Source organism: Lissotriton helveticus, chromosome 5_1 (genome assembly GCF_964261635.1).
Source record: "Lissotriton helveticus chromosome 5_1, aLisHel1.1, whole genome shotgun sequence".
In the NCBI taxonomy this organism is placed as follows: Eukaryota; Metazoa; Chordata; class Amphibia; order Caudata; family Salamandridae; genus Lissotriton; species Lissotriton helveticus.
The window spans coordinates 733,190,539-733,205,971 of NC_136065.1; the positions used below are offsets into that span (position 1 = coordinate 733,190,539).

The 15,433-nt window shown below is 43.7% G+C and overlaps 1 protein-coding gene across 1 annotated transcript in view; it reads left to right on the forward strand.

Moving 5' to 3' along the window:
* Positions 1 to 15,433, forward strand: part of MYPN (myopalladin) — a 2,138,596-nt gene that overhangs the window by 916,657 nt on the left and 1,206,506 nt on the right. The window contains exon 9 of the mRNA XM_078643205.1: positions 2,129 to 2,245. Coding sequence (XP_078499331.1) covers positions 2,129 to 2,245 — 117 coding nt within the window. The remainder of the gene's footprint in view (positions 1 to 2,128; positions 2,246 to 15,433) is intronic.

Genomic DNA, 15,433 nt, shown 5'->3' on the forward strand with positions numbered 1-15,433 from the left:
GACACGGTGATGAAAGGGCCATCTTTTTGAATGACGTCTTTACTGAATGATTGTAAATAAGAATAGTAATCTATGGTGATGGTTTTCTGATCACGTCTTCTTTTTCCGGTGTGTAAATAGCCTTTCTGATACCTTAACCTTGAGGATGTTTTCTTCTTATAGTGGTAGTGGCTCCTACGGGTGCCTGTGTCCGTGGAACAGACTGTTAAATTTCTAAAATAATTTTTTCAAGTTGATTAATATTGATTGTGTTTAATTTTTGTTTTTTGTAGGATCATTTAAATGAATTTTGTTGCCCTTTGTCCTGATGAGGCCTAAAACTGTTTGAAAGGCCGAAACGCGTCGACAGTTATCATTAATTTCGGCACCTGTTTTGATTTGGAGACTGTGTAGATATATTCCCCAGGAGCATCATTTGGTTTTGAAGCCACAAAAATCTGTTTGGCTTCTTTTGCTCCTTGCTATTTTGGTGTTCGAAAAGGGAATCAGGCTAAGAAAAGACACTGCCATTTTTTCCTTGTAAATAAATCATCGGGCTTCTTACACAACCCTTGGATTAAGGGTCCACAACAATAGGACATTTGGACCACTTGGATCTAGAATAAAATATTTGGTTTTTGGATTCGAACATGTCATTCCTCACAAGATAGAATATTGTTTGGTTGGCTGATTTGTATTAATAATGTATAAAATGAAAAAGGATCTTTAAAAAATAATTCACAAACCGAATTATTGTTTTGTTGTGTTTTTTCCTTATTTTTTTATTTTTTTGTATTTGTAATTTTTGGTAATAACCATTGGATGAACGTTATAATAGATGACAGATTTATATCATACAACTGATGTTGTGACGAGACAGATAATTAATATTTTTTGTCCTCATAATTAATTTTCTTGAAGAAAACACCGTGGCATCACCTTTTTCGTAATTCATTATTTTTACCCAGATGCCGTTTGGTTTACCGGGTACCCCCTGTTATTAATAATGATCCCCTCTCGCAGTTAGCAGCCACTGCCACTGTAGTAAAGTTCAGGGATTTCTTCTAGCTCCAGCGAGCAGTCCGGGCGGCTCCGTCCCCGCCGCCAAGCACTCAGATGCCGCCCTGGTCCCACCGCGACACCCCCCAGCAGGAGTGGCACGTCCGGCTCCCAGCGGCTCTGATCCGCGGATCAGCTTTCCTTGTGATCGCAGGCCCGACTAGGTTTAGTGATCGGCGAGCGCCGCGCCGCCATTTTGCAATCTGCCTCTCCCGCAGGTCGAGTTCCAGCGCAGCCGGGATCGATGCTCCCGGCAGCGGGGCCGCCGCCTGCGGGTCCCCCTGTAGTCACCGAAGGTTTGCTCACAGTGCGCGGCCGCCGCCCTCAGTCACCGGTTCTCCGCCCTGTTCAGCGTCTAGGTCCTCGCAGCTTCGGCCGCGCCCGCCATCTTTGTTTCTCGCGTACAGTCAGCGCTGGTCGGCGTTCGCGGGTAATCCCTGGTCAGCGGGTTCCGTGCATGGGATCAGGGAAGCCCTCCGCCCTTAGTGCGGGCGCCGCTTGTCCGGGAGAGCGGCCCCAGGCACCCCAGAGCTCGTTTACAGGATGAATTCGGGGGATCGGGCGCTGAGCTCCGAGCTCACGCAGCCATTTCCCTCAGCGTCCAAGCCACGCCCCCTTCATCCAATCCAGCATGTGATCAACCCCCACCCACTGTGCATGACCAAAAGCTTTGTGCAACAGAGAATGGCCACACAAGGGATGTGACCTAACTCCGAGGAGCAGGCCACTGCTATACGAAGGACATTTCAAACTTGATGTGTGCCCTTATTAAGGAAAAGAAGATGGGGTGGAAACATGCGATGGGGCCATTATTAGACTACAAATTGAAAAAGGCAGGATTATACTCCAGGTCTTAGGGTTTGAAGGTAAATAAATACCATATAGAATTAAAATATCCTGTATCATCCCCTGTATGTGTTTATTCAGTTATATAAGATATCATTTTGCAGGCTGAGAGATGTAAAAAATGGAAAATCCTGACAGGATAAAGTGAAGCCCTTCTCGTGTGTCAACTACACTAGTAGAATATATTGATTTCATTGTTAAGATGATTTTATAATTAACTATATTTCATTTACTTTCTTTTAAGAGGAGATTTGCACGCTGGTAATTGCAGAAGTGTTCTCTGAAGATTCTGGACATTTTTCTTGCACTGCAAGCAACAAATATGGCACAGTATCTAGCAGCGCTCATCTAAAAGTGAAAGGTATGTGTACAACATTATAAAATATGGCTCAGGGTTGAGATGTGTCTACAGGCCTAGAATCTAAATTTGAGTTGTCCAGTTCTATTCACATTTTAGTATATTAATTCCTTTGTGCCTCCATCCGCCTTAGTTTTGGGCCATTCGTACTAATTTATTATCTACCCGATCTTAAAGGCAGCAGATTTAATTTCCTCTTGCTTTGGGTTATTGTATAGCCTTCAAATGCGAGTAGGACATTTATAAGCACTACTTCAGCAAATAGCTGGTAAGCGAAGTTGGAGGCTGGAGAGGCTAAACCCAGTTTGCAAAGGTAGTAGAGATGCTTTGCATTCACTCATGCTTTACTTGGGCTGTAGTTCGACACAGAAGTTTTAAAATGCTCGTCTGGAATCTCAAGGAGTCTTTGTCAATCCTTATTTAGATAGCATGGCAGTGGAAAGTAGGAGACTTGAACAAGGTGGTTCTATATGGTTTGTTAAGTGGCAAATATTTTAATGGATGCCGATTGTAGACATCTGGAAGCCTGGTCCTTTCTGGAAGACTGTGGAAAGGTGATTGGGGTCTCATCAAACACATTGAGGTAGCAAACCCTGCAATTTGCAAAATTAGAGAGTTTATGACCTCAAAATTATTTTGTGGTGTTCACTAAACACATTTTGCAATTCATTAAATGCTTACCTAATTGTAAAAATGAGAATGGAAATGGATACTAAATGGGTTTAGGGCATCCCTTTTGTGAGATTCGGTATCACATGTATCAACCGCTTTGTGACAGCATTTCGAATCTCAAACCTTTAAAAAGTTGCTGATACCTCAAAGAAGAAGTCAACTCATTTGTGAAAGTAAAAGGTTTCCCTTGGGGCCCTTTCCTTTTTTGGAATGTTAAAAAAAAGGTTTTTGGGAAGTAGGCAGTGACCAAGCGATCACTTCTAATCCTCAGACTTTAAAAAAAGTAAACTTATCTTTTGAAAACGTAGCCCCTTTTCCTTTATGAAAAACATGTTTCATTAAAATATATATATATATATATATATATTACCTACTGGCGGTCGCCAGTAGGTATATATAGTTAGGATTTTTTCTCTATGGGATTTTTGAAAATTCTATGTCTAATAACTTTGCCGTTTGTGGACGGAATTGGCTGCAATTTTCAGGAAAATGGCACATTTTGTTTCTGAGCAGCCTTTGAAAATTTGGGGGGGGTTCGTCAAGGGGGGGCCGAGAAAAAAGGGGGGTCCCAAAACGCGTTTTTCCCATGTTAATTTCCATAGGGCGGTTGGCCTCACTTTTAGCCCGAACGGCTGAATGGATTTGCACGAAACTTGGCAAAATTGTAGGGACTGGTAGCCCGATGTGCCTTTTGTAGGTCTCAATATATGTGCTCCAGTGGATTTTGAGAAATTAACGTTTAAAAAAAGATATATATCTGTAACAGCGGACCGGTTAGCGCTCTGGTTCGCGGACTTTTCGCGCAACGGAGCTTTGTGAAGCGAAGCTGATTGGTTCTCCGGCGTCTGTCAACATTCCAAACAGTCCGTAGCGGCCGCCATCTTGTCTCTCGGTAGGATCGAGAGACAAGAGGAGGTCAAAACAAAGGGGGAAATAACTATAAGGGGGCATAGTAGATCCTCGCTGACCCTCTAGGTTTGATGTGGAGGTTTTAAAAGGGCCCCGCGGGGCAAAAAAAAATAATAATAATAATAATCGAACGGCTGAATGGATTTGCACGAAACTTGGCAAAATTGTAGGGACTGGTAGCCCGATGTGCCTTTGCTAGGTCTCAATATATGTGCTTCAGTGGATTTTGAGAAATTAACGTTCAAAAAAAGATATATATCTGTAACAGCGCACCGCTTCGCGTACTTTTCGCGTTACGGAGCTTTGCGAAGCGAAGCTGATTGGCTCTCCGGTGTCTGTAAACATTCCAAACAGTACGTAGCGGCCGCCATCTTGTCTCTCGGTAGGATCGAGAGACAAGAGGAGGCCAAAGCGAAGGGGCAAATGACCATAAGGGGGCATAGTAGATCCTCGCTGACCCCCTAGGTTTGATGTGGAGGTTTTAAAAGGGCCCCGCGGGGCAAAAAAAAAAATAATAATAATAATCGAACGGCTGATGACCATAAGGGGGCATAGTAGATCCTCGCTGACCCCCTAGGTTTGATGTGGAGGTTTTAAAAGGGCCCGCGGGGCAAAAAAAAATAATAATAATAATAATCGAACGGCTGAATGGATTTGCACGAAACTTGGTAAAATATTAGGGACTGGTAGCCCGATGTGCCTTTGCTATGTCTCAATATATGTGCTTCAGTGCATTTTGAGAAATTAACGTTCAAAAACAAGATATATATCTGTAACAGCGCTCCGCTTCGCGGAGATAAAATTATATGTGTATTACCTAGCTGTTGCTAACACCAGTTAGCGACGGCTAGTAGGAGATAGCGACCATCTTGGGTCCCACTTTGCATGTGAGTGATATTTATCACTAATGACATGCAAAGTGGGCATGCCAAGATGTTAGCGACTGGAAACAGTCGGTAACATCGCTATCTCCTATTATCAACTTTTGGAAATATTCGAGATAAGCGCGAATATCTCCAAAAAGTAACAGCTGCCCTGAGCAGTTCTTAGCCATGTTATCCAATGGGAGGTGGATAACATGGCTAAGAGCATTAGCTCGGTAATGCATGAATATCGCGGAGTTTTCAGCGATATTAATGCATTGCGCTCGTTTTTTATCGTATTTGCGATAAACCTTGATAATAGCAAGGTTTATCTGCGATAATTTCTGACGGTAAAAAAATCTTTGCAATGCATCGTTAGGGATAAATATCGCTTAACTTTGGTAATATGCCCCAACGTCTGTTAACGTTCGATTCGAAGGAAATCAGGAATTGTTGAAAAACATTGTGTGCGCCATCTTGTCTTTTTTCAAATGCCACACTTTTGTCGTGCACGGCAGCCATTTTAGATGCCTTGACCAGATCCACTCTGTGCACGCTGTCGATCCTTAGCATGGCTCCCCACCCTCGCAAGCATCTCCCCCAGGCAGTGGTCACCCCCGCTCTCTGTTTTATGCATGGGTAATAAACCTCCCCCCATCTGCGCTGTTCTTCCCTGAGAATCACACCCTGTGCCCGCCCGACACCTCCCTTTCGCCCTATTCACTACCGCACCCTCTGACACTCCTTTTCCTCTGTGTCCGATTGTCCAGGCCGGTCCTAGGCTATCAGCTAGCCCTGCAGATGTAGTTTATGGCCACAGCTGTAAAGAATCACCCGTCTTCAAAGGAGTTATAGTAGATCAAGGCCCACACTCGATGAGATCCGTCACAGCAGAAGCGTTGCTATTATCTGAAAACCATCCTGTATTGTGATTGGGGAGGGGACCGAGCGTGAAGCGGAAGATTCCAGGGATGACTCTTTGTACATCAAAGTTTTTACAATTATGTGTCACATTAAAAATATATAGCACTCCGACAAAGTAGTAAGATTATAAAACTTTAATAATTTATAAATATATACAAGAAAACAAAAATAGTAATAACATATAAACATTTTTAGAGAAAAACAACGAAGTAGCGGTCGGCTGTGCGAATAGTCCCAACGCAGCACAACGTCCAGATTTCCGGCGTGGGGCGTCGCGGGGGGTGGGTGATCAGTAGCAAACTGTTGTGCGAATAGTTCCAAGGCAGCAGAACGCGCCGAAATCTAGATGACACGAAAGTGATGTCTAGTAAGTTGCCACCCAGCAAATAACGGCGTGGGGCGTCGCGGGGGGTGGGTCATCAGTAGCAAACTGTTGTGCGAATAGTTCCAAGGCAGCAGAACGATGGCACCAAGGTGATGTCCAGTAAGTTGCCGCACTGGTTTTGGTATCCTACAATGCTGCTCCGAATAACGGCGTGGAGCGCCCCGGGGGAGGCGGCGTGAACGGGCCTCTCCAGGTGGAGTCTCATCTGTTTTAGTGGGGCGCCCCTTTACCGTTTCAGTTGCCATTCCGTCCGCTTTTGGTCCACTGTGTCAAAATCCGCCATTCAGCTGAGTTGCGCCCACTCTTGCGGTGCAGCGATAGGCGGCTGTCACAGGACTCTCAAAATGGCGGCAGGCTGTTTCCTTTTTGGGCCTGGTCCACTGAAATGGCCCTGGGACACCTTGGAAATCGGACGCTTGTCTGCTAGGTCTTGGACCCCATTCTCGAAAGCGTCCCCTCCGCCTTGAGAATTCATCAAAAGTTTTGGGGGCTCCGACTCCTGCAGGCTTCTGGTGGGGAGCGGCTGCCATGATTGCTCGCGGAATGACCACGACTGAGCTACGAGATGGTGGTGCTTTCATGCTGACGCCAGCTTCAGTCTGAAACATCCAGAAACAAGGTGGGGCTTTCATCGTTTGGGGGAAAAAAAAAGTTTTCATCCAATGAAAAGTGTTGTTTTTAGGTCATATGATCAAGCCTTCCATCATTAGGAAACCAAAAGTAAAATGAACCAATGAAAAGTTTTATAAACAAGTCACATGACCTGTTATGCGGCATAGGGTATAAAATGCGGAGAAAATACGTTGGCACGTGAGGCGGCGTCAGTAGCGGACCGATGTGCGAATAGGCCGAAGGCAATACAACGCGCCAAGATCCGGATGGCACCGAGGTGGTGTCATAGTTGAGAGTTCTGAGCAGCGGTTGTAACACTGTCTGAAGCTTATTTGCAGCTGCTGCAGCTTCACTACGCGCCAAGATCCGGATGGCACCGAGGTGGTGTGTAGGAAGTTGCCGCACTGGTGTGGCCATCCTACAATGCTGAAAGTCGGCGTGGGGCGCCCCGTTGGCCTGTGAGTTTGCGTCAGTAGCGGACCGATGTGCGAATAGGCCGAAGGCAGCACAACGCGCCAAGATCCGGATGGCACCGAGGTGGTGTCTAGTAAGTTGTCGCACTTCTGTGGCCATCCTACAATGTTGAAAGTCGGCGTGGGGCGCCCCGTTGGCCTGTGAGATGGTGTCAGTAGCGGACTGATGTGTGAATGGGGCCAAAGGCAGCGCAACAATATTTTCTACTATATTTCCGGTGTAGAAGACACCACAAGGCGCTGAGATGCCAAGATCCGGATGGCACCGAGGTGGTGTGTAGCAAGTTGCCGCACTGGTGTGGCCATCCTACAATGCTGAAAGTCGGCGTGGGGCGCCCCGTTGGCCTGTGAGATGGCGTCAGTAGCGGACCGATGTGCGAATAGGCCGAAGGCAGCACAACAATATTTTCTGACTGACACCACAAGGCGCTGAGATGCCAAGATCCGGATGGCACCGAGGTGATGTCTAAGTTGCGGACTGATGTGCGAATGGGGCCAAAGGCAGCGTAACAATATTTTTTGTATGGAAGATACCACTAGGCGTTGAGATGCCAAGATTCGGATGGCACTGAGGTGATGTCTAGCAAGTTGGTGTGGTCATCCTACAATGCTGAAACTCGGCGTGGGTCACCCCATTAGCCTGTGAGATGGCGTCAGTAGCGGACCGATGTGCGAATAGGCCGAAGGCAGCACAACGCGCCAAGATCCGGATGTCACCGTGGTGGTTTCATAGTTGAGAGGCACTTCATCTGCAGTGGGGCGCCGAGATCCGGATGGCACCGAGGTGATGTCTAGCAAGTTGCTGTACTGGTGTGGTCATCCTACAATGCTGAAACTCGGCGTGGGTCGCCCCATTAGCCTGTGAGATGGCGTCAGTAGCGGACCGATGTGCGAATAGGCCGAAGGCAGCACAACGCGCCAAGATCCGGATGTCACCGTGGTGGTTTCATAGTTGAGAGGCACTTCATCTGCAGTGGGGCGCCGAGATCCGGATGGCCCCGAGGTGATGTCTAGCAAGTTGCTGTACTGGTGTGGTCATCCTACAATGCTGAAACTCGGCGTGGGTCGCCCCATTAGCCTGTGAGATGGCGTCAGTAGCGGACCGATGTGCGAATAGGCCGAAGGCAGCACAACGCGCCAAGATCCGGATGTCACCGTGGTGGTTTCATAGTTGAGAGGCACTTCATCTGCAGTGGGGCGCCGAGATCCGGATGGCACCGAGGTGATGTCTAGCAAGTTGCTGTACTTGTGTGGTCATCCTACAATGCTGAAACTCGGCGTGGGTCGCCCCATTAGCCTGTGAGATAGCTGTTCTTTGGATTTGGGCCTGGCTCGTCTGCTGTAGTGGGGCGCCCCTTTACCGTTTCAGTTGCCATTCAGCTGAGTTTCGGCTGCTCTTCATGCTACAGCGACAGGCGGCTGCAACAGGACTCTCAAAATGGCGGCCTGTTCTTTGGATTTGGGCCTGGTCCACTAAAATGGCCCTGGGACACCTTAGAACTCGGACGCTCGATTTTTTTTTCCTTTCCTGTACATGCAAAAAAAGGTAAATGCCCGGTACGTTACACGCTTCATCTGCCACGATGAACTCTCCAGAGGAACCGAAAAAAAATATAGTTGTGGTAACTATACCATGCATCGTCATATGGAGAGGTGGCACCAATTAATTATAGTGCTGCATAAAAGAGAGATTTGGAGGAGAACCCGTGACCTGCTAGTACATTCATCAAAGAAGTGGCACTGAGAGCTTCAGAGGCAAGGGAAACGGTCCCAAATATTTAGAAGAACTTTGGAAAGATTAAAATGACATGTTTAGATTGTGGCAAATTAATTTCATGTGGACAGATGAGTGTTACTCTAATAAATACAGCATATGAACATCATCATAGTCGATGGTTGGTAGAGACATTTTGACTATATCCTGGACCTGCCCGTCCTCGCCCAAAATGGCGCCAGAATAAATGGGACTCGTAACTCCTTGTTGTGTACTGGTTGCAGAACCTTGAAATCACGAGATACGTATGCAGTTTTGAAGCACATGGCGGGCGGGGACGAGAATTGATTGAATATTTCGACATCCCTATTGATATTAAGTTCTGATGTGTTATTGATTACTGTACTGTTGAAAGTTCGAATTAACGTCACCCATGGTACTTGCCCGCAAATGTATATCTAGATAATTTTATTGTAACTGGCCCTGTCGTATTTTAATTATAAAATGTACGTCCACCGATTCCGTAACTGTTAGACACCTTAGTTCTTGCAACCTAATGGCCCGCCCGTTACGTTCCTCTACAGTGTAAATGTCTATTCATCATATACGATTACAGTTTGCTCCGTGGCCGGCCCACGTGGTTATAGGCTCGTATTTGTATAATGAAATTTTCACAATAAAGGTTTTTAAAAGAAAACATGGTAGTAGTATATACATTGGTAAAGTTTTTAATAATAGTCACTGTTTTAGAATCATTAAAAGGCAAGTGAAATAAAGCAGACCAATTACATGAAGGGTAAAAGGTATAATACGAAGGAACGCAGTAAAGATAAATGGTCAAGGGCTGTTGTGTTTTCTATTCCTGCAACATAAAGTGATCGATAAGAATCTCATATTCAGGCGTATCGGCGACTAAGACAGCAGGTCGACCCTCTTTTGCTCAACGGCTCCGTCATGGGACGAAGAAACGCTCTTTTTCTCGAAAAAAGAAAATATTTTACTTGCAGGACAGTTGTAAAATTTCCGGGAAAGTACATTAGCCTGGAACATTATAACATATATTTAAGAAAAAATAATGTTCGGAAGTAATGAAAAGCGTAATTTTTAGGTCATATGACCAAGCCTTTCATCATTACAATAAGAAAAGTAAAATGAACCAATGAAAAGTTTTATTAACAAGTCACATGACTTGTTATGCTTACGTTACGCGCTGCGCGCCCCGGATGACTTCCGGATGCGCTAATGCGGCGCGTCATATGACGCATTACGCGACAACGCAGGTACAGAATATAGTCAAAATGTCTCCACCAACCAGCGGTCGGAACACAACCCCTTTCAGCAGGCTAAATAGTTCTGTTAAATGACAACAGAAGGGACAGGCAACAAGAACCATCAGTCAAAGAGGGGAGGGCTAGTTCTTCTCTACCGGGTTACATTGGGGCGCTACCGGAACTGATCGAATTGGTAGTCTACAGTGTTTCTGGATGTTTCAGACTGAAGCTGGGGTTAGCATGAGAGCAGCACCATTTCGTAGTTCCGTCGTGGTCATTCCGCAACCAATCATGGCAGCCGTTCTTTATCGTTATTTTGGGCGGGGTGGGTGGCGGAGCCGAGCTGTTTTGCAGCCATCATTGTGTGGAGTTCAGTTCATCTCACTAGTTTTGTATTTGTCATGAGGGGTTGTTCCTAATGTTTCTATTTTAGCGAGGTCAAAAAGAGATCCTATTAGTGGCCTACTGATTTTGCTCGATTCCTTTTCTTTTTTTTTACACGATTTTTCGTTATCTGCAAAGGCTAAACAGAGTATTGCGACTCTGTGTTTGTTTGTAAATAGAGAATGAACCAAAGAGAACTAATTCTAAAACAGTAAATACTTGGATAACAATGAATCAAATGGAGAGAGAAGCAGGCACGACGGATTACAATGGGGGCAAAGACCTGCGTTAACTACCTTTCACTATCTGCAAAGAGAGAGTACTCCTAATAGAAATGAGGGGGGGGGGCACCATTCAAAGCAGATCAGTGTGCATAAACACGAAAATGTTTTCACTTACCACGTACTTGACATTCGACAGCTTATGATATTTGCTATTAAAAAACCATTGAAATTCACTGAAAAAACCATAGGTTATAGACCATATATAGTTAGGAATTAGCATTTACAAAACCTTGAAAATTCACTGAAAAAACCATAGGTTATAGACCATATATAGTTAGGAATTAGCATTTAAAAAACCTTATTTTACTCACACAAAACCATTGAAATTCCATATATAGTTAGTTGCACTAACTATATATTGCGCACCCGCAATCCACTGCTGATCATGTCACATATTACATCATTCATGACATGGTCAGTGACATCACTGATGACATCACTGATGACATCTCAAATGACATCACTGATGACATCACTGATGACATCATCCAGTGACTGTGTGTTTCTGTAAAGTTTAAATATGTTTTAGATATTGAAGAATGAGTAGATGTATAACTGTCTGGACGAAGGATTTAGTAGGTGCATGACTGAATGTATGAGTGAGTGATTAAATGTGTCTCACTGAGTGCATGGGTTAGTGACTAAACTGTCTTAATTTGTGCATCATTATGTCTGTTGTTCTGTAAACTACTGCATGTGTTGATCAGTAGCTATATGATTAACTATATGGGTTATTGATTGATTGTCCAAGTATTTGTATGGGAGACTGAGTGTGTGTGTGGCTGGCTGGGAGGTGTGTGACTCTGTGCAGATCAATGTGTACTTGTATCAATGATTGTATAAGAAAGTAAGTATGTGTTACTATATGTTTGAAAATGTAAGGTGCTCTATGTTTAACTGTATAGACAAGAAAATGGAAGTGTGATTGATTCTTTACAGGACTGACTAGGTGTGTGAGTAACTCCATGGATGAGTGGCAGAGTGTGAGTGTCTGTATAGGTGTATGAGTGCATATGATAGTGTTGTAAAGATGAGTGATTGTATGTATGAATGATTGTATGGGTGAATGAGTGAATGTGTGTGTAGACGTAGGAATCAGTGAGTACGTATGTAGTAACTAGTATTGGTGTGTCAATGGTTTCAAAAATTATACTCTGTATTTAACACTGGGTGAAACAGAGGTTATATTAAAATGTGAGGAGATGCATTGTATTGTCACATGAATGATATCATCAGTGATGTGGTCATTGATGTCAAATGAGATGTCATCAGTGATGTCATCAGTGATGTCATTTGAGATGTCATCAGTGATGTCATCAGTGATGTCACTGACCATGTCATGAATGATGTAATATGTGACATGATCAGCAGTGGATTGCGGGTGCGCGATATATAGTTAGTGCAACTAACTATATATGGAATTTCAATGGTTTTGTGTGAGTAAAATAAGGTTTTTTAAATGCTAATTCCTAACTATATATGGTCTATAACCTATGGTTTTTTCAGTGAATATATATATATATATATATATATTCACTGAAAAAACCATAGGTTATAGACCATATATAGTTAGGAATTAGCATTTAAAAAACCTTATTTTACTCACACAAAACCATTGAAATTCCATATATAGTTAGTTGTACTAACTATATATCGCGCACCCGCAATCCACTGCTGATCATGTCACATATTACATCATTCATGACATGGTCAGTGACATCACTGATGACATCACTGATGACATCTCAAATGACATCACTGATGACATCACTGATGACATCTCAAATGACATCACTGATGACATCACTGATGACATCTCATTTGACATTACTGATCACATCACTGATGACATCATTCATGTGATAATACAATGAACCTCTTCAGACTCTAATATAACCTTAGATACACTCAGTGTAAACATACACTCACAGACTGTCACTCATCCATGGAGTTACTCAGACACCTAGTCAGTCATGCAAAGAATCAATCACACCTCCATTTTCTCAACTATACAGTTATACACACCTTACTTATTCAAACATATACTAAAACATATTTACTCTCTTATACAATCCTGGATACAAGTTCACAATGATGCATACAGCCACTCACACATTCACTGGCTCCTATGCACAGTTATTTATATATGTCAACTCTCACATGTACTGTATTTTACATATGTACTTACTTTGACATGTAGCACTGAGATATCCATTCACTCACCAATACACTCATGCACACAGTCAACCGCCCATACAGCTGTTTCCACATGCACTTTTGAACCCATACATCTAGTGAATCAACTGCTCACACATATATGCACAGAGTCATACACCTCCCAGCCACCCACACACACACTCAGTCTCCCATACAAATGCTTGGGCAACCAATCAATAACCCATATAGTTACTCATATAGCTACTGATCAACACATGCCAACAGGTATTATGCGAAGACAATTTCAAATATGTATGCCATAGGCATTACAGAAGGAACAGAGACAAGGAGTCAATTGATTTAGGAAAAGGTAGTATTATTCACCAAGGAATAGAAATTTTCATATGCAATTACAGTTAAGACTATACAGCTTGAATTACATGACGCATATCACGCCTAGTGCTCCTGAAGAAATATTTGTTTTTCCAAGTGATTGTAACTTGTTTTTTTGGAGCGTTGGATTGATGTTTATACTTTGTTTAATGCGCCGCCAATGCTGTTCTTAAAACACTTGCACGCTCACTTCACCAATTGTACATAGCACCTTGCACCAAGTGTCACTGGGTTGTCATAAGATCCGGTCTTTACAGTGCTGTCTTAACTGTAATTGCATATGAAAATTTCTATTCCTTGGTGAATAATACTACCTTTTCCTAAATCAATTGACTCCTTGTCTCTGTTCCTTCTGTAATGCCTATGGCATACATATTTGAAATTGTCTTCGCATAATACCTGTTGGGAATTGTTCTTTCATACACGATATACCCATCCCAACCAGGTCTATGGGTCTTCTCCTGTTATTCCTACAACGATCAACACATGCAGCAGTTTACAAAACAAGAGACATAATGATGCACAAATTAAGACAGTTTAGTCACTAACCCATGCATTCAGTGAGACACATTTAATCACTCACTCATACAGTCAGTCACGCACCTACTAAATCCTTCATCCAGACACTTCTACATCTACTCATTCTTCAATATGTAAAACATATTTAAACTTTACAGAAACACACAGTCACTGGATGATGTCATCAGTGATGTCATCAGTGATGTCATTTGAGATGTCATCAGTGATGTCATCAGTGATGTCATTTGAGATGTCATCAGTGATGTCACTGACCATGTCATGAATGATGTAATATGTGACATGATCAGCAGTGGATTGCGGGTGCGCGATATATAGTTAGTACAACTAACTATATATGGAATTTCAATGGTTTTGTGTGAGTAAAATAAGGTTTTTTAAATGCTAATTCCTAACTATATATGGTCTATAACCTATGGTTTTTTCAGTGAATTTTCAAGGTTTTTTAAATGCTAATTCCTAACTATATATGGTCTATAACCTATGGTTTTTTCAGTGAATTTCATTGGTTTTTTAAAAGCTAATATCTATAGCTGTAAAATGTATTCTTCTTTAAATCCAAAAATGTATTTTATATGTTTATTAATAATTTTTTTTTTAAATATTTTTTTTGTTTCGCTCCCGGTTCGCGAACCGGGAAGCTTTCCGTTAGCTCAATTTGATGCCGCGACCCGGTCCGCGAACCGGTAAACGTTCCGTTAGCGCAACTGCCGCGTTAGAAATCAACATCGTGACGCGTCGCGGAAGCGCGACGTATCACGTTGTCGCGTAATGCGTCTTATGACGCGCCGCGTTAGCGCACCCGGAAGTGCTCCGGTACGCAAACTGAGACGCGAAGCGCAGCTCCCCGGAAGCAATCCGCGGCGCGTCGCGAAAGCGCGACGTATCGCGTTGCCGCGTAATGCATCTTATGACGCGCCGCGTTAGCGCACCCGGAAGTGCTCCGGAGCGCGAACCGAGGCGCGAAGCGCAGCGAACCGGAAGCGATCCGGGGCGCGTTCCGCAGCGCGTAACATAAGCGTGAGAGGTCATGTGACTTGTTAATAAAACTTTTCATTGGTTCATTTAACTTTTGGTTTCATAATCATGTAAGGCTAGGTCAGGTGACCTAAAAATAACACTTTTCATTGGTTTAGAACTATTGTTTTTCCCAAATGATGAAAACCCCTCCTTCTTTCCTCACTCTGACTTTCATCATTGTGAGAGGAAGACCTTTATTCATAGTAGAGCAATGGCTTCAGTAGTTGCTTCAGCTGGTGCACCCCGACCACCACCTCCACCTCCTCATGGGAAGAGAGGACCACCTCCCCAGGTCATCACCAACACAGAGGAGGAAGAGGAAGAACTAGAGGAAGAGGAGAGAGAAGGACCACAGTTCTTGGAAGAGGTGCCCCGGGTTTCCCATAGGAAAGCCAGTTTCATTTGGCAGTTTTTTTCAATCCCTCCAGGGCAGAAAAAAGTAAATGCGAGGTATGTCACCTGCCTCATTTGCAAAGAGAAATTATCAAGAGGGACTGATAAAAAGTATAGCTATGGGAACTATACCATGCATCGGCACATGAACAGGTGGCATCCATTGAATTACAGCCGGGCGGAGATACGGGACATGGAAG